Source organism: Gobius niger, assembly GCF_951799975.1.
Source record: "Gobius niger genome assembly, chromosome: 13".
Classification (NCBI taxonomy): domain Eukaryota; kingdom Metazoa; phylum Chordata; class Actinopteri; order Gobiiformes; family Gobiidae; genus Gobius; species Gobius niger.
Window position 1 is genome coordinate 4,184,752 of NC_136864.1, and position 20,701 is coordinate 4,205,452.

Below are 20,701 nucleotides of genomic sequence, written 5' to 3' on the forward strand. Positions count from 1 at the left end.
TGTGTTACATTTTCAGGATCTGTTCTACACGTTGACTTTGACTACATAGGTTTAAAGCGTAAGATTCATAGCATTAATTACATTTCATGGAAAACAATGACAGTGCTTCATTATGTCCAGGAAGTTAAATCCTGGGCGCAGATGGGTCTTCCTCCAACTGGACAATGACCCAAAGCTGCCAAACTGGTTACATAGTGGCTTAAGGAAAACGAAGTCAATGTTTTGAAGTGGTCTTCACATAGTCCTGATCTCAATCCAGTTGAAACTGTCTGGAGAGAGCTGAAAAGGCATAGGCACGCAAGGTGGCCTAATGTGGCTCCAAAACTCCAGCTGTGAGAAGCTTGTGGAAGTTTGACCCAAAATATACAGTTTAAAGGCAATGCCACACAATGTTAATGAAATGTGGCTTTGTAAAAAGTCATATAAAACCGTGTAGAAAATTCTATCATTCATATAATTCTGGCATTTATCAAATAGAAATTATTGACCTATAAAAGTTAAAGTTGACAGTGAGAGAAGAATGCATATGTGTCTTTTTATGCCTTGGGTGGACACAGCTTCCATCTCCTCCCTCTCCCTCCTCACATGTTTATTTCAGAAACTCCAACGGGCACAAACTCCATGTTTTTCTCCTGTAGGTCCAGAGACTATGACGGCTTCGTGTGCTCGCTGCTGTTCCCGGAGGAGGCGCGGAGGTCGTCTCTGGCTCTGAGGGCCTTTAATGTGGAGCTGGCTCAGGCAGGTACTGCACAGACACACACAGTTCAACATCCTCTGAGAGACGCCGGAAACACCAAGAATCTGTAGCACAGATCGTACACAGAGTCATTTATATTTGTTGAAATAAAGGACATTACACAAGACTAATAAAATCAATTTACATTAATATTGTCTATTATCTAGTAATCAACAAGAGAAGAGAGCAGATCAAATACGGTCACTTCTAAATGGAACTGTTTTCACCCTGGATTTGAACATTGTCAGGGCTGAGGCCAGTGTCACATCTTCAGGAAGACTTAAAGGGACCATACGGAGTTTAAAAATGTCAGAACTAAGTATTTCCTCCCCCTACATGTTCCAACAATGTCCTAATGTGTAGAATGAGCTCAGACCTGTTCGCTGCACTGTCACTTAAAAAGGTGTTACTTCGGGTCATGCACGAGCTCAATATAGAAGCTGCAGTTACGCTTAAGACCTGAGATGGCAGTAGTGAGTACAAAAATGACCAACTTGAATCTAGCCCCTTTAAGGCTTTTTAATGACTTTTAAGGCCTTCATTTTGGCAGAATTAATTTGTCTTGTATTGAATAATAATGGCTTACGCTATTGTGCTTTTACAAGCCTGTGTTACCAAGTTTCTCAGACTGCCACACTGTAGTCACTTTTCATTCACTCCAGACCAGTGGTTTCGCTCGGGATAATTTCTCTCCTTCATGAGCAATTTTTATCCATGAATTCATCTCTCATAAGCGTTTTTTTTAATTTTTATTTTTTAATAAATGTATATATATAGGCTGCATATTGTTTGTTAGTAAAAATGTGCGATTGCAGGATAAATGGAGCTAAACTAAACCTGATCTTGAACAGTCTTGGTACATTTTGCAGCAGAAATGTGTATAAACTCGTGCGTAAAAGTCTCAGAGGAGGTCGACTTTCAGAGCGTCACCGGCTCATCAATATCAAGGCTCAGATTACGCTAATACAAATGTAAAGTGGAGCTTATTATTTGCATTTGTCAATTTTAACGGAATGTGAGAAACGGTGGGTGAACGGAACAATGTTTACCATGTTGGCATCACTGCACTACGGGCCACCGCTACGCACATGGGAGGGAAAGAGAGAGAGGGAGAAATAGATGAGCTCGTCCTGAGACTTACGTGAGAAGAGCGGCTTCATATGGGAAGGATATTATTAGCCTTTAACCGCGTTTGCATCGTGGTTTTCTGTTGTTGTTAGCACCCGGTGTCTGGAAAGGTAGCTAGAAAGGCAGTGATACAACTTGTAAGGGCTCATCCAAGACAAGACGCGGTGTGAAACTTTAGAGAGAGAGAGAGAGAGAGAGAGCCCGCACGCTATGAAAAACAGCAGAGCTGCGTCTTTATTTTCATTACGGCTTGATTTTCAATCCTTCAAAATGACGGACAGCCTTTGAAATTGTAATGTAACCTCTGCTCCAGACTCAGGGGTGGTAAACTACTGCTGTAGCCACGACCGCCCCCCGGGTAGACTAGCAGAAGAGAGGCTGCCAGTCTGCGCCACCACCACCACCAGTCACTCACACTCAATGTTTTTAGTAGTAGGGGAAACCGGAGAAAACCTACACAGAGACAGGGAGAACATGCCAACTCCACAGAAAGGTTAAGTCCGGACTCAAACCCAGGACGAGCACTTACTGAACATGTTTTGTAGAGGCGTAAACTACAGGGTTAGCAGCTGTTAGACATAGTGATCAGATTATGTGGTTTGTAGAAGACTGGAAATGGTGGCCGCTTTAAACTTTGACTGATAATTTCCTAAGAGGTTTTCACACTTTTCACACCACCAGGCTCACGTAGATTAAAGAGGGGGTATTATGCTTTTTTCAATCACATAGCACCAGTCTATATCACACTACAATGATGACCAAACCTTCTGTTGGTCTGTAAATGCAGTAAATTAAAATAACTGCCTTGTATAAAATTGCTCTCTCAAAATGGCTGTAGCGAGCGTCGGAGGCGTCTCCAGGAGGTGGGGGCGTTCCTAGGAGGACTCAGGCAAACCTATCCCTAAAATGGCCGCCATCAGAGTTCTTACAGATTACTCAAAAATACGGGAATGTGCCAAGGCAACACTTCAGGCATGTTTTTAATGAGGGAATGACACAATAACATGATGTAAAGCTTGAAAAAGACGATTTTGCATAATACCCCCCCTTTAAGGTCAAAATAGGACCAAACCAAGTCTAAGAAGAGTCTATTATAAACCAAACTTGTTCAAAATCATCCCTAAACTAAGAAACTACGAAAGCGATACTGACCCTCTTCTTTTTACGCAGGCTTCGAGAGTTTACTCAAAATACTAAGATTGTTTTGAACTTTTACTATTGTGTAAATGAGAGTGTCCTAACCAGTTGTATTACTGTGTGGTTTGGTCTCACTCTGAGAGAGAAGAAGGGGTTCGCTCAGCCAGCAGGACCATTGGCTGCACTTTGCCGCTCCTGGAGGCCACACATAAATAAAGCTCGACTCTTAAATCGAGCTCAAAACTTGTTAATGACGCCTCAGGCCGCTCCGCAAGGGCCTTTTTTGAAATTCCCTCAGGGAAAAGGTATCGCTCTGTCAAATGTTCTACTGATCACAGTTTCTTTCCTCAAGCTGTGATCACTTTAAACAAAGCACTTTTATTTCTTTGTACAGACTTTTATTGTACAGTATTTTACCCTTAAGCTTTTAATGTGACATTTGTTAATTTGTTTATTTGCTTGTTTCTGTATTGTGTCCTTATGGATGGATGGATGGATGGATGGATAAACTTTATTGTCCTCAATGAGGAAATTTGTCTTGGGCTCATTGCCCGCAGCTGTCACACATACAGTACAACCATTCATATAAAACAATTCAGTAAGTCAGTGCAGCCAGTACATCACAATAAAACAATTGAGTTCATCTTCGTTCTGACGCCTCTTCACCTGCTCTTTATCCTTCAGTTTGTTTAGAAGAGACACAGAGTTGGGGAGAAATGAGAGCTTGTATCTGTTGCTCTTGAAACTGTGTGCTCTGTACCGTCTTCCTGATGGGAGAATTACATATTCACCATTCAGAAAATGTGATGGATTCTCAGTGATTTTCTGAGCTTGGAAGAGGACAGTGCTTTCAAAGGTTTCTTTCAAGGTCGGAAACTCTTTTATGTGTTGATATTGCACTTTGAGCTCCTTGCACTTTTTTTTCCAATGTGATTTTACTGCCAATGGCTAATCAAATTAATCTGATTCTACACTGGGTTTAAACCAGAAAACCCACGTAACTCAAATGCATTTTTAAACACAAATGAAATAATGTGCAATTAACATATTTAAAATAGCAGATGACCCTGAAGACGAACATGTATCTACACAGTTGGCCAGATATTTGAAAACGTCATTGTTTTGCACATTTTTAAAGCCATAACGATTCCTTAGCACTTCACAAAGTAGTGATATAAAAACACAACGCAGTCCTCTTAAAATAACAAAATAACTGTTCATATCGTCTGAAGGTGAAGGACTCCGTTTCCCAGAAGACCATTGGGCTGATGCGGATGCAGTTTTGGAAAACAGCCATCGAAGAAATCTTCTGTGACGAGCCCCCGAACCAACCGGTCAGCGCCGAGCTGTGGAGGGTAAAGCACCACCGTGTTTGGACACCAGGGGGAGACAGAGGAGCAGATGAGGATTGTCCGGCTCAGAGCTGCAGGGCTGAAGAAACCTGCCTTTCTTCATTGTTTTATATATTGAATTGTAGGATACATAAGAAAAAGAAAAAAACAGAACAACTCAATTCAAAGACAGGTGTAAATCTCAGAGTCTGTCTTTGTCGTAATTATTACAATGCCATACGAGTTCCCATTGTGGCTCTGAAGAATAGAAGACATGTCCATACCAATGTACTGGATAAAATGCGTCACCTCTACAGTGCAACTTCCTGGTTAAACAGTCCAAGGGCACATATTTGAGTAGATTTGAGTCGTGCCAGTAGATTCCAAAAAGGGTAAGTCTAGAACATAAACTATATAAAATAGTTGTACAAACTTGTGACCGATTTTTACTGCGACGTTTCTTCGCTCTCCTGAGGCCGTGGAAGTTGTGTTGGGGCTCATTTTAAAGCTTTGATGAATGACCTTCAAAGCATTTGAAGCTTCAAAGGTCATTATAAAGCTTTGAGCAACATGGGCAATAGGTTGCACTCTGTAGTAGTAGAAACAGAATATTTTATCAAGTTCACATTTTACAATATACCAAAAATACTGAACTTTTCGGCAGGACCATTAGCAATGAGTAAGAGCAGCCACTTGAGTTTTACATTTTAGACATAGCGGAGAAAGATCTGAATTAAATTTGCAGCGTTGGCAATGCTCAGATGTGGAGGAATCTAGGAAGCAACAACGATGTAAACGAAAGGCAAACAAAGAGCGAAAAAGGCTTTTAAAGGATCTAAGCCACGGAGAAGGCTCCTCATTACAAGATCCTGTGGCTCCGCTAAGAAGTCACCTGAATGTAAGTCAGCTCACACGCTTTGTGACGTAGAGTTGGCTATTATAACGATCTTGAAAATATTGGATTCTAAAAATCGTTTTGGAATCATATATCATTTTTTTAATACTTGCGTTTCCAATGACATCACGCATAGTTCCGGCGGCCATTTTGAATACCGAAGTAGCATTATGCAGGCTAAACTAACTCATCGAAGAGGAAACTGAAAACGTTTTTCTGTGATTTTTGCAGTTTGTCATGTCAACAAAGTCTCAGTCTGAGTCAGTGTTTAAGCTGCTCAAGACGTTAGCATGCTACCGGTTAGCAACTGTTAACCATTGACAGTTAATTCAATCAACTGTCAATGTCAACCGCTTCAACATGATAGACACATGTGTGGCTCACATCTATGAACACTGGAGAACAGTTCAGCTCTGAGCTCTGTCACAAGTTGCAGCAAAGGCTTGGAGTGTGGTTCAGCTGAGCTGTTGAAGCTTAATGCTACCCGGTAGAATGCTAGCATCTTAAATACTGACTCACTGGTTTCGTCACATAAACGTCGTGCGTCTCTGGGGCCGTGTTTTTACTGTTATTTTCTTGAGCAATCATTACGAGTACATAAAAATGTCACTGCCAATCAATTGTCTTTTATTTTCATAGCAGAGTAGAGATATAGTTGTGGTAGTACTAGATAATGCTACTTCGGTATTAAAAATGGCCGCAATAACAACAAAGGTCACATGACTGAAAGGCATGAATAGATTCAAAATGTAAAGATTTTTGTTTGTTTATTCATTTGTCAATGAATTGAAATTATCGTTCTCTCGTCCTTGGTTGTGGAGCAGGGGGAGGGGAGTGAGGGTTGGGAGCAGAGGGAAGGGAGGGAGTTCAGCTTCCTGACAGCCTGGTGGATAAAACTGTTCTTAAGTAAATAGGGATATTTTAACTAACATTGTGCTAAATCTGTCTCTTGCACAAATGGAAAGTTTCTCTTTGTTTTCAGGCCGTGAGGAAACACTACCTGACGAAGAGATGGCTTCAGCGGATCGTCAACGACAGAGTACGAGTCTCTGCCTACTAGCCTCTGTTTGAGAAAATGGACTAAACGTCTGTGTAATTAATAAAATGTTGTGTTTCCAGGAGAAGGGCCTGGAGGATCGAGCCTACAGGAACCTGCAGGAGCTGGAGACCTACTCTGAAAACACTCAGTCCTCTCTGCTCTACCTGCTGCTTGAGACGCTCGGTAAGAATCAGACCTATATACTATTTATATTTATACTATTTATATTTTCCCTCATGGACTCAATTCCTTTTTCTAATTTCTCTGGTGACGCTCAGGTCTGAAGGACGTCCACGCGGATCACGCAGCCAGTCACATCGGTAAAGCCCAGGGGATCGTCACGTGTTTAAGAGCCACGCCGCACCACAGCGGGAGGCGCAGAGTCTACCTGCCCATGGACATCTGCATTAAGGTGAGGGGCGTGGTCTACCACCTGAGTGAAGTTAGCCCCGCAGTGTCTCAGTCACTCTAATACGGTGTTATTTGGTCATGACTTTTCTCCAGAGGTAGAGCCAGGCTATTGCAGACACGAGGAGAGCATGGCAAACTCCGCCCGTCCCTCGAAGGCCAGCAGAGCGGGGTTTAGCTCTCAAACTAAATCATAAAACTAAAATATAAGACACAGATACTAAAATTTTGATACTGAAAATAAAGCTTGATTCTCAATACAGACTTCGATACCAAGGCAAAAAAAACGTTTTAACCTTTTAACAATTGTGAACCCATTTAGTTATATACTATATTTGCTGTAGGAAGCTTTTGCCTCTTTTCCATCTGCCTTGTATTATCTACATTACAGAATACAAATAAAAGCTTGACAAAAAGGCAAAATATTTGTACAAAAATAAAAAAAACATTGAATATGTTTGCGTTTCTAAACTCCATCCATCCATCCATTTTCTTCCGCTTTATCCGGGGCCGGGTCGCGGGGGCAGCAGTCTCAGCAGAGATGCTCAAACTTCCCGATCCACCCACACCTCCTCCAGCTGTTCTGGGGGGACCCCGAGGCGACACCAGGCCAGCTCGGAGACATAGTCCCACCAGCGTGTCCTGGGCCTTCCACGAGGCCTTGTCCCACTAGGACATGCCTGGAACACCTCCCGCGGGAGGCGACCAGGAGGCATCCGGAACAGATGCCCGAGCCACCTCAGCTGGCTCCTTTCGACGTGAAGGAGCAGCGACTCTACTCTGAGCTCCTCCCGGGTAACTGAGCTCCTCACCCGATCTCGGAGGGTGCGCCCAGCCACCCTGCGAAGGAAACTCATTTCGGCCGCTTGTATTCGCGATCTTGTCCTTTCGGTCATTACCCAAATCTCATGACCATAGGTGAGGGCGGGAACGTAGATCGATCGGTAAATCGAGAGCTTTGCCCCCGGACTCAGCTCCCTCTTCACCACGACAGACCGATACAGCGACCGCATCACTGCTAACGCCGCACCGATCCGTCTATCGATCTCACGCTCCATCCGTCCCTCACTCGTGAACAAGACCCCGAGATACTTGAACTCCTCCACTTGAGGCAAGGACTCCCCACCGACCTGCAGAGGGGAAGCCACCTTTTTCCGGTGGAGAACCATGGCCTCGGATTTGGAGGTGCTGATCCTCATCCCGGCCGCTACACACCCGGCTGCAAACCGCCCCAGTGCGTGCTGAAGGTCCTGGTTTGTTGAAGCCAACAGAACAAATCCGCAAACAGCAGAGATGAGACTCTGAGGCTCCCAAACCGGACACCCTCCGGCCCCTGGCTGCGCCTAGAAATTCTGTCCATAAAAGTAATGAACAGAACCGGTGACAAAGGGCAGCCCTGGCGGAGACCAACACGCACCGGGAACAGGTCTGACTTACTGCCGGCAATGCGAACCAAGCTCCTGCTGCGGTCATACAGGGAACGGACAGCCCTTAGCAGAGGGCCCCGGACCCCATACTCCCGGAGCACCCCCCACAGGGCACCACGAGGGACGCGGTCGAACGCTTTCTCCAGATCCACAAAACACATGTGGACTGGTTGGGCGAACTCCCACGAACCCTCGAGTACCCGATGAAGGGTATAGAGTTGGTCCAGTGTGCCACGACCAGGACGAAAACCGCATTGTTCCTCCTGGATCCGAGGTTCAACTATCGGCCGGATCCTCCTCTCCAGCACCCCGGAATAGACCTTACCGGGGAGGCTAAGGAGGGTGATTCCTCTGTAATTGGAACACACCCTCCGATCCCCCTTTTTAAAGAGAGGGACCACCACCCCGGTCTGCCAATCCAGAGGCACTGTCCCCGACCGCCACGCGATGTTGCAGAGACGTGTCAGCCAAGACAGTCCTACAACATCCAGAGACTTAAGGTACTCTTTCTAAACTATTAAAACTAATGATCTATGTCACACCTGCCCCCTGCTGGCCAGCCCTCACACCTGCCCCCTGCTGGCCAGCCGTCACACCTGCCCCTCCTGGCCAGCCCTCACACCTGCCCCCTGCTGGCCAGCACTCACACCTGCCCCTCCTGGCCAGCCCTCACACCTGCCCCCTGCTGGCCAGCCCTCACACCTGCCCCCTGCTGGCCAGCCCTCACACCTGCGGCCTGATGACCTCTTGCCATTAACCATTAGCGCGGTAGTACAGAGGGTTAACACTTGTGCTTCACAGCTAGAAGGTCCTGGGTTCGATTCCCACCTGGACGGGGCCTTTCTGTGTGGAATTTGCATGTTCTCCCCATGTCTGCGTAGGTTTCCTCCGGGTACTCCGGTTTCTCCTACCACTAAAAACATGTACAATAGGCCAGGATGAATGAGAGTGTCATTGAGAGTGCGCATGAGGGACGACGGATGGAAATTAGTCCAAGGCGACAATCCAGTGTGCCGTGTTTACATGCATGAGACCCATGTATGTTCATTGACATGCACTGTCCCGACCAAATAAACTAATAAATAAATAAAAAATCACTGCTGTACATGTAGGAGCAGAACTGTGCATTTATTCAGACCAAACAATGTTAAAACTGGCCTTCCTCTAATGATATTCATGCTTCAGACAGGAAGCATGTAACTATACAGTCGACATTGGCATCACTTCATTTCGTTGAGAATTTTAATGAAAAAAACAGCTGAATATCCAATACTAACAAATGGACGCTGCAAGGCTTTGGTTAGTTCAGATCGACTCAAATTCAACATAAAGCATCTATTATTATTGTTATACTATAATTTAGGCCATTTTAAGTCATTTAAGATGGTCATTTTCACTCCTGGAACCAGAGCAAGTTTCGAGGCGACTGTTGAGCCGATGTTTTGACTTCAGCAAATGTTTGACTATAAGTGACCCATTAGCAAACATGTCATGGCTCTAATAACGCGTCCTGCCCTCCTCCTTCACGCGCTGAACCAGCCTCTCACAGCTCAGAGTGAATTTCAGATCTGCAGGTCTGACTCAGAGGCAGATGACGCTCGTGACACATTTACACAAACAGGAAGCGCCTCCATCAGCTCCATATTGACTTTCCATCAGAGCCAAGTCAGAGTTATGTAACGATTGACAATTTCTCTTTTCAAATGAGGATTCAGTTCACTGAGCGCATTTTAAACATAGTAACAATCAGGAAGAGACGGAAATGAGCTGAATGTTTAAGCGACAGTGTGAGCAGCAGCTTTTATACATCAGATATTCTGTCGTTTGAAAGCATGTTATACTGCCTGGATTACTGATAATTACTACTTACTGTTTACCATTGATCCTATTATGCCAACTAGTTATGTTAAAATGTGTGTGTCCATGAAAAATAAATAAATAGATTGATGCTAGTTTCGGTGTCCACCTCGCCTGATCGTTCGCCCAGTCCCGAGTCCAGATCTTAACTCTGTTGAGAATCTTTGGGATGTGCTGGAGAAGACTTTGCGCTGTGGTAGGGCTGGCCAATGAATCGAATTTTAATCTAATCGTGATTTATATAAAGGTTGATCACGATAATCCTGTGGTGCGTTTTAATCGAGGAGAATTGTCCGGTCCTGTCGCATTCTGGAAAAAAATAAGGCTGCAGCGCCTGTCAGATCAATCCCAGGGATCACTCGGCCCAAACAAACAGGAAGCAGAGGATGGCACATGCGGCACAAAGAAGAGAGGACCTGGTAATTTTTACGTGTAAAATCAGCTAAAAAGTTGTGTTATCTCGTCTAAAGGGTAAAACACAAACATGTGAGGAGCCTCAGAGACCAGGACACACACAGGGATGAAGAGTTTACCTTCAAAGAGGAAAACTATCCTCGCTGTTTGGACCATGTGGATTTGTTTTGAGGCTGCAGCCGTGGATTAGCTTGAATTCTAACAGTGAATTATAGGTTTGATCGTCTTTTTTTAATAATAAATCCACGTATTTCTTTATGTACCCTACATATTAAGTTGTTAGCGCTTCACTCTGTGACGTCGTGGCCTTTTGAGGCTCCGCCCACAAACACGCGCTCTATGTCGCCTCTGACATTCTTCAAACATTGCAGTGTTTTGCGTATCCTTTGCAGATGTTTGTGTGTTGCTTGGGCACTGGGCAGGTGATGGGACGTTGTTCTGTCACGTAGGGCTGTGCAATTAATCGAAATTTGATCACACTAAACAATAACAAAATTAGCATAATCAATATATTTTTTTATTTTTTGCAAAGCAGACTTGCATTATTTCATGGCGTTGGGATTATTTTCCCTTCGCATTTCACGTGCCACGGCTCATGCTTTTGCCTGACATAAAAACAAACACTGCTGTGTGATGATGTCATCAGGCCGCACTGCTCAGTTTACTTGTGCAGGTGTGAGGGCTGGCCAGCAGGGGGCAGGTGTGAAACAGAGACCTCTCCTTAATCGAGGCAAACTTGAAATCATTTGTACTTTTATGACTGACTTCAGAAAACAGAAAATATTCAGCATAGTTTTTTTTAAAAATAAATATAGAAATAAAATAAATACAAACAATCGTTTGAGTAAACGTGATTTCAATTATGACTAAAATAATTGTGGTTATTATTTTTCAATAATCGAGCAGCCCTACTGTCACGTTCGAAGTGTGGAGTTTGTTTACCGAGTTAGTGCTGAGTACTCAGTTTGGCCGCAGCATCTGTTCACTTGCTAGTCCAGGAAAGCCCACATTGATTGTAATATTTTTATTTAAAGAGGGGGTATTATGCTTTTTTCAATCACATAGCACCAGTCTATAGCACACGACAATTATGAGGAAACCTTCTGTTGGTCTGTAAATGCAGTAAATTAGAATAACTGCCTTGTATAAAGTTGCTCTCTCAAAATGGCTGTAGTGAATGTCTTGAAATAGGCCTCTGTCTCTTTAAGAACCTCTGAGTCTTTCCGACACGCCCCCTCCACACGCTGTCTGTGGCATCAGTGGGGAGGGGGTTCTGCTGAGGAGCAGTGGTTGGTTACTCGGCTGGTGACGAAAGCTCGGAGGCGTCTCCAGGAGGTGGGGGCGTTACTAGGAGGACTCCGGCAAACCTATCCCTAAAATGGCCGCCATCAGAGTCTTTACAGATTACTCAAAAATATGTGAATGTGCCAAGGCAACACTTCAGGCATGTTTTTAATGAGGGAATGACATAAGAACATGATGCAAAGCTTGAAAAAGTCCATTTTGCATAATACCACCCCCCCCCCCCCCTTTAAAACCAAAAAAAAAAAAAAAAATGTACCCCCAAAATCGCCCCGCCCTACGCTGTGGTCACACTCTCCCATCATCAATACAAGATCTTGGTGAAAAATGAATGCAAGGCTTATACAATGTTTCCCTAAATGTCTGTGGGTTGTGTTAAACATGTTCAGAGCATTAATCTAAAGTCTGAGCCATAAATGTGTTTGCAGAAATGTGGAGCGACTTAGAAAGGGCTTAGAAAACCAAATTACTTCTTGTCGCCGTTGCCGTCACTACACTCTTTTGCCCCACAGTGTAACAATATAATTCCAGACCATGTGGGCGCTGAATAAATCTGTCAGGACCTGCTTCTACGACGGGGGCACGTGGTGAGGCCGAGGCTTGACCGAGCACGGATCAATGATTCTCTGTTCAGACGAAGCTTCAGTCCCCAGCGATCGGTCGACTCGTGTCCAATTATGTCTCAATGAAGTCCGACATTGATTTACATTCCCTGGGGTTCTTTTCTCTGTGTGTGAATGAGTGAAGCCTCAACAAAAACAACACACGCTTTGTGGACGCCTCCTGAACCCACTCTCGTAATTCATGCCCAGTGAACTAGCAAAGTGCAAAGACAAACTCTAGAAAGTGTCAGAAACGCAATGCGACTTTTTAAGCTTTCATAAACTCATTGTTTTAGGCTGTGTGAGCAAAAGCATGTGTCAATCTATTATTTTATTTATTTATTTGAGAAGGAGGGACAATACATATTCAATCCAATCCACTTTATTTGTATAGCACATTTAAACAACAAAACGTTTCCAAAGTGCTGCACAGAAGATCATAAAACTATACATGAGAATAAAACAGATTAAAACAAGTAAATAGAAATAAAACCAGATATAAAAAGCAATACAATAAATTAAAAGACCCTGGCAGGTTGGTGTTACACACAAGTTAGTATAAACATAGAGACACTATACACACCCTATGAACAGTGAGGACGAGAATAGTCACATCATGTTAAAACAATAACAACAAGAGGGAACAACAAAGGACAATATAATAGTAACGGAAATGCACAAACCCCAATATTGCACATGCCCTGACAGACCTGATATTGCGCTGACCCATATTGCACCATTCTCTATTGCACAACCCATGTTATACTGACTCTTATTGTACATCCTTATTACACTGATTATTGTTTCCCGTTTTGTAATGCACTATCGTGATTAACTAAACATGATCACATGTTCAGAATTGTCAGCTATGCAGATTATTATGCCCCAACAAATCCTTTGTTCATTAAATTAAAAATACTAAAACTTAACGAGTTGATCTTGGCACAGCTATTGTTATGTATAAGGTGCATAACCATAAGCTTCCTGAATGTAACAAGAAAGGTTTAAACCCAGAGAGACTGGCTATAATCTCAGAGGAACTCATATCTATCAGAAAAGTGCATTTGGAACAAACACCAAAGCCAGATGTGTCTCAGTCAGAGGAGTAAACGTCTGGAATATTCTGAATGACACCTTAAAAAACTCAACATCCTTAAACGCTTTCAAAAAAATGTTCAAATCTAATGTAATTAGTAGTTATATGGCACTAGCGCACTAACATTACATTATTGATTGATGTGTGACTTGTGCAAATTAATTTTGTAACTAATTGATACAGAAACATGATCATTTTGTCCTCATCTTGCAGATGGTAAAACTGCTGTTTACTCTAAGTTGCTATTAAGTTGCAATAGGGCTTGGCTTTAGAAAAGTGTTTCACTTCAGCCAAAACCGTTTTCAGTCATTGTTTCTGTGTTTTCATGTTTTGTAGCCAATCGTGTCTGTGTGAAGATACTGACTGAAATGAACTAAAACTAAAATTAAGCAAACTAAAACATGCAGGAGCGCTACTTGGATATACTGGTTCTTTCAAAAAAAATCTAACTTTGGTGCTCTTCAGTGCAGGGATCGGCATTTGACTTTAAAAAGATACAAAACTGAGGCACTCAAAGAAAAGTAAGGGTTTTTTGCAGCATGGCCATTAGATTAAAACATTGCCTACCATTTCAGCCGTATAGGGCCTTCGTCAGGGCAGTACTCGAGTGATGTGTAAGGATGCAGCTTTTAAACTGTATTAAGTGGTCACATGACCCGTAGAGGCTGGAACTCAGTCAGCTGATGCAGTACAGCCTATGGGCAGCAAAATACAAGCTACAAGACCAAGAAAAGCCATATAAAACACAAAAATGAAAAATATGTTTGCAGTCATATTTACAAACATCTTCCATAAACAGAAGCATTAAAGAAAAGGGGTAACGTCCAGTTCAGTGGTTCCCAACCTTTATTGTCTTGCGTACCCCTTGGGCTTTTCAGTGGTCGTCCGTGTACCCCCTACCTCAAGGGTGTTGCAGTTTATTTAGAAAGTAATTACTTAAAAGTGGTGTTTGTAAGAAAAAGGACAATGCTGTGGTAAAAATAAACCTAAAATTCTCCCAAAGCAGTACATTTTACTGCAAAATATAGCTTTTCCTTTGAAAATTATGTTCAATTTCCCACTTTTTGAAATCTGAAACAGTTCCAAGTACCCCCTGCTAGGTCCTGGAGTACCCCCAGGGGTCCCCGTACCCCTGGTTGGGAAACACTGGTCCAGTTCACCATTGAGACCTGGATAATCTGTTGCTTTAAGAGTGTAGATCCAGAAGGACTCCCTCTGCAGGAGACTTTTAAGTTTGTCGCCTCCCCTCGACAGGCTTAAAAGTCTCCTCGAGTACTGCCCTGACGAAACGTGTAGGCAATGTTTTAATCTAATGGCCATGCTGCAATAAAGGCCTTTTACCAATACTTTTCTTTGAGTGCCTCAGTTTTGTATCTTTTTATGATCACATGTTTGTGTGTCCCTCAGCCACACTTTTTGTTTTCTTGCGATATTAATTTTGCATCTTCAAATACAGATCTAGACACATAGATTGAAGCTTTATTCATCACCGTAGGCAGAGCCGCCTTATCCAATGGGCGAGCAGGGGCTGGAGCCCAGGGGCCTACCATAGTCGAGGGCCTATCAGACTTAAAGTATTATGCAAAATCGACTTTTTCAAGCTTTACATCATGTTATTATGTCATTCCCTCATTAAAAACATGCCTGAAGTGTTGCCTTGGCACATTCACGTATTTTTGAGTAATCTGTGAAAACTCTGATGGCGGCCATTTTAGGGATAGGTTTGCCTGAGTCCTCCTAGGAACGCCCCCACCTCCTGGAGACGCCTCCGAGCTTTCGTCACCAGCCGAGTAACCAACCACTGCCCCTCAGCAGAACCCCCTCCCCACTGATGCCACAGACAGCGTGTGGAGGGGGCGTGTCTGAAAGGGTCAGAGGTTCTTAAAGAGACAGAAGCCTGTTTCAAGACATTCACTACAGCCATTTTGAGAGAGCAATTTTATACAAGGCAGTTATTCTAATTTACTGGCGGCACGGCAGTACAGCGGTTAGCGCTTGTGCTTCACAGCTAGAAGGTCTGGGTTCGATTCCCACCTGGACGGGGCCTTTCTGTGTGGAGTTTGCATGTTCTCCCCGTGTCTGCGTAGGTTTCCTCCGGGTACTCCGGTTTCCCCTACCACTAAAAACATGTTCAATAGGCCAGGATGAATGAGAGTGTGTTTGAGAGTGCGCTTGGGGGACGACGGATGGAAATTAGTCTAAGGCTACAATCCGGTGTGGCTTGTTCATTAACTTGCACTGTCCCAACCAAATAAACCAATAAACGAAACTGCATTTACAGACCAACAGAAGGTTTGGTCATCATTGTAGTGCGCTATAGACTGGTGCTATGTGATTGAAAAAAGCATAATACCCCCTCCTTTAAGGGAAAAAAAAGGTGATTCGTTGATTGTCACTTCACTTTGCAGCATGATTAACTGTATGCGATGTGTGTACCTGGAGTAGCCCCGCCCTACCTGGCCCAGAGGGATACATGTAGGAGTACCAGGGTTAGGGTTTTTGTGGGATTTAGGGTCATACAATTCTGTTTAAGCCCCGGGGCCTATGGGTACATTTAGTTGGGCCTGACTGTAGGGAAATTAGTTTGTCGTTGCATGTTGTTAATATTTAATTCTTACATATTTTCAAATCATGAAACATAGAATGAGATTTCATGTCACAACCAGCTCCTCTCACCGCTGTGCTGACGGCTTTGAGCTGCGTTGAGCTCACTGTCCACTGTGACATGAAAGTAAAGTCAGGACGTCTTATATGCTCAGTGCTGTTGTTGTTGATACAGATTTATGTTTGTGTCTGGGAGAGTATTCTCGAATAATAATGCTGCCAATATCCTTTCTGCTCTGTTAAGATCACTGTCAACTGATACTATAATGCAAAATGTGAAGCAGAAGATGAATTGTTACGAAGAGCAGCGGGTGATGAATTGAGGAGGATTAAAGGAGGTCTGGATCAGGGTTTAACCAGAGGCATGACATGAACAGAAAGGAGGAGTAATGTAGGATCCAGCGTCAGGAAAAACAGAATACTGCAATACCAAGGCTAGACATGTACTGTGTATGTATTACACAGTAGAATCATGGTGATACGTGTGGCCCCACGGGGGAGGGGAAAATAGGTTGGAGGAAATCCTTATTTGTTCAGATTCCTGAGCAGTGTTTTCATCCTTTTCATCTCAAAGCCGGCCGGATTTCATCGAGGTTTGTTGGTTGCAAATATTTATCAGAAGCCTATGGATTCCAGTTCATAAAGGGGTAGAGGGAAACGATATTGTGGATTGTCTGGTTATTGAAGCAGGAGCGGATCATGGAGATGCAGTTACTCTGATTTCTCAAAATGGTAAATAGTCTCAACCGGTCACTCATTCACACTTTCATTCATACACCAGTGTACGCAGAGACTGGAGGCAAAGAGGGAGAAGTGTCTTGCCTAATCAATCAATCAATATCAACAAATCAATAAAACAGAGCAATTAATATGACAATGTAAAGTTCAGGTGGCAATGAGCGGCACAGGTGTCCCCTGTCCTGAGACTCCAGCCAGGCGAGGAAAAGCTCAAAAACCCAGGGGGAAAACGGAGAAACCTCGGGGAGAACCACAGAAGGACAGGATGACAGGGAGCACCTTCAGGAGGCGGGATTCAAACCCCCGATTGCCCAATCACGAGACAACCCGCCAAAATAATAAAAGATAACAATGATACAGTTTCTCAAAGCGTTAAACTGGAGTCTTCATTCATTCACTTTTTACCCATGGGAACAACTTTGGTCCGATTTGAGCCACTGTTTGAGCCTCTGGTAAAGATGTGAATGTTAGTCTGCAGTTTCGGAGCAGTGGGGAGAGAGTTCCACAGTGTAGCCCCTCTGAAGGAGAGGCTGAAACTTTGGGAGCTCTGGTGGAAGGTCTGAGAGAGCCCCCCCACCCTCACCATGAGGCCAGAGAACAGTGGTGACACACAGTTGTTCAGATATTTAAAAGTCATGTGGGGAAACCGGAGAACCCAGAGCAGGTCAGGCCAGCTCTTTCTCTCACAGCTCTGAAGCTAACGGGATGCAGCCACAGTGACCCGGCAATGAAGGCAGAAACACACGGACGGGGGGGAAGGAGAATGTGGGCTGACACCGAGCACTGTCCTGTTGTTTAGGGGTTGCCCTCGGTTTTAAGGTGTAGGGGAGGAGAGGCTAAGATTGGGCCTTATCAAAAATGTGCCCTTTAGTTGGCATTATTCTCGCTGAAGGGATGTTGTGTTGTGAAGATGGACAACCGGAGGAAACTCGATCAGGCGCATAAAGAACGTGGAAAGGCCTCGCTCTTTCTGGGAATCAGGGGTTAGCGAGGACATTCAGCCACCGTTTGAACAGAATAGATCGATCAAGACTTGACATTTCAGTTTGCCTGGAATACCTAAAAACAGAACCTCAGCGGCTCTGAGTCAGATCGATTGGGCTGGTTTTCTCTAGAACAAACATTGGTCTTTGGTGACCGCTGACTCATTCCCTGTCATGTCCAAATGAGGCAACACATTGATTTGAGAGATGTTTATTTCCTCAGTGTGAGTTGCTGCATCGTTCTGTTTGTGTCAGGCCCCCCACAGCGCACGGGGATCCTCTCTGTGAACAGCTGCGGGGCAGAATCAAGCGGCTGATCTTTGGTCCACAGCGTCGGGAGCTTATTTTCAGTCCTAAGACACAGATGTAGAGATTGAAGTGAGGCGACGAGTGTGGATGCTAAGTGGATAAACAACAGCTTCCTCCACTGACGCCGGCCGAGATGCAGGACTTTGTCAGGCCCACCATCTTGATTGCCAAAACACCGAGCGCCCAACCTCACCATTGTAGCCTAAAGTTAAGAACCATTTCCTACAAATGCCCATGTTTTACATCAGTGGTTCTAAAGTGGTCCGGCTCCGAGACAAATAAAACTGTTATTTGTCATATATTGTGTAAAATATTGTATTTACCAAACATGTTTTTATTGAACAAGACTGAAATTATGATCAAAACAACTCCAGTGTGTTTCCGTGTAGTTTCATATGGAAAATATTGAAAAAAAAAGTTCCCATAGGCTCGCAACCCACTTTTGAGTCCCGACCCCCCAGTTGAGAATCACTGTTTTGCTTTATACATGACCAAGTGAGATGTTCTGCAAGGACTTTTAAAAATGTGTAAAAATGCATAATAATATTTCTCAAAATCATATAGATACAGACGGCATCTCGTCATGAAAGGGGGCGTGGCTTCGCCGAGGGGGGAAATAGAATCTTTAGAGACACACAGTTTTTCACTCTTTTTAGCCATTTTCTGGTGGAATATGAACTTATTTATCACATAAATGAAGTCAAGTGTAAATCGGGCCCATGTGGATATTTTCTCACAGCAGATTGTTCAGTAGAAGTAAAAAAAAAAAAAAGGCAGTTGTAGCTAGTACTAGCTTACCGTTAGCATTAGCCCGACGCTAACATGTAGCATCATGTTATCATTCTCCGTTATTTATGTATTTATGGGCTGTTGAACCACTTTGCTCCTCTCCATGTCTTTATATCTGTATTTAGTAGAAAACTATATTCATATTTCAGTGTTTGTTAAAGTAGTTTTTGAATAATTAAAAAGAAAGTTTAGATTTTTCTCTAAATTGTTTTCCCCCTTAACTGTTTTCAAACATGACCATATATGGGCGATTCCAGAGATGCCGTCTGTATCTATTGGGGGCCAGAGGTTCTGTGCTGGAGGACCAGAATTGGCCCCCAGGCCTGATGTTGCCTACCCCTGTTCTCGGCCTTAGCTCTGAAATGAGGCGTCGCACTGGCCTATACGCTTTAAAGGCACACTGTGTAACATTTTGGACTCTACTGTTGGTGCGGGTTAGTTTATAGTTACCCTCCAGTATTTACTTTTACTTTAATTGATTTTCGTTTTGTTTAACTGTTCAGTAAAACCCACTCTTTTGTTACAGTTATGTCAAACTCTCGTCTCATCTTGTTCTCGTGAACCGAATCTCGTGTCTCCGTCCACACTGACGACCCACATATTTGTTATGCTTTTCCAAATTGATGTATTAATGTATTGATGCATCACGGCAAAGCTGTATTGGGAAATATTGAAAACCACGTGTCGTCCCAGCCTTACTTTGTGCTTATGGGACAAAAATACAATTTAATAATAATGAAAAATTGGGCAACCCTATATTTTACCATATTATATGTGACTACATCTGTTGTTGTGAATACAGCAAATAGTCCCGCATAGTTGAGGAAACAGCCCTTTTCTTATGGAAGCTCATGATGCTACAGTCTTCCTCTCATCCTGATATTGGCTTCGCTGATATCGCTCCACCATTAGCCGTGATCTCTGGGCTTGTTTCATTCATTTCCTTTGTCTATATTTCCAGCACGGAGCTTCCCAGGAGGACTTTATCAGAGGCAGCAGAGACGGACCCATTAAAGATGTGGTGTTTGACATCGCCAGCCAGGCCCACGCCCACCTACAACACGTACGTACTAAAGTAAAGCGTCAACAAGAACAATATTTACATTTTCCATCCAGTGAGTTCCAAACAATTTCTCATCGTTTAGTCCAACTCTCTAAATATGTACAGTTTTTTATATTATATTTATGTTTGTATAAGGGGCTAGATGCAAGTTTGCCATTTTATTCTCACTACTGCCACCTCAGGTCATACATGTAACTGCACCTTCTATATTCAGCTCGTGCATGACGGCAATTTGGACCCGAAGTAACAACTTTTTGAGTGACAGTGCAGTGTAACATGTAGGGTGAGGAAAATACATTATTTTAACATTATTAAACTCTGTATAGTCCCTTTAAACTCAAATATCCTGCATTATTCATGTCTAATATTCATACAGCTTGTAGCTTTTATGTGTTTCTTGAATGCCAGGAGACTTCCTGACTTTTCTTTCTGAAGTGCACTCCATACTTATTTAGCTTCTTAAATCAAATTAAAATTGTTTTGTCGAGCTCAATAACTCACAACAGGAGTTGCCTCACAGGACTGCACAAACATTAAAACAATTAAACAAATCAATCTAATGCCTGCAGTCAGCAGCAGATGGAAACGTGCCCCAGGCGTCTCCAGGCCTTAGACTCTCCTACGCAGCCAGGAAAACGTCCAAAACCCAGGGGGATTAAGAGGAGCCGCGGGGAGAACCACAAGAAACAGAGATCCACTCCCTCACTTAACAAAAAACAAATCTTACTCATAAATTAAGGTTTGTTCCTCTCATCAAAGTCAACTTAAGAAATGTTTTTGGTCAATTTAGTGCTAAGCTTTCTCACTTTGTGGCTTTGTAAGAAAACTCATACGTAACTCTAA

General features: G+C 43.4%; 1 protein-coding gene across 2 annotated transcripts in view; it reads left to right on the plus strand.

The window, feature by feature from the left end:
- The window catches only part of ndufaf6 (NADH:ubiquinone oxidoreductase complex assembly factor 6), a 31,621-nt gene that overhangs the window by 1,777 nt on the left and 9,143 nt on the right, over positions 1-20,701 (plus strand). Inside the window, exons 2-7 of one of the 2 annotated variants that reach the window (XM_079569865.1) lie at positions 639-738; positions 4,234-4,356; positions 6,210-6,266; positions 6,347-6,449; positions 6,545-6,678; positions 19,757-19,858. In XM_079569865.1, coding sequence (XP_079425991.1) covers positions 639-738; positions 4,234-4,356; positions 6,210-6,266; positions 6,347-6,449; positions 6,545-6,678; positions 19,757-19,858 — 619 coding nt within the window. Of the gene's footprint in view, positions 1-638; positions 743-4,233; positions 4,357-6,209; positions 6,267-6,346; positions 6,450-6,544; positions 6,679-19,756; positions 19,859-20,701 lie in introns of both variants that reach the window. The other variant, XM_079569866.1, reaches the window with a different exon arrangement.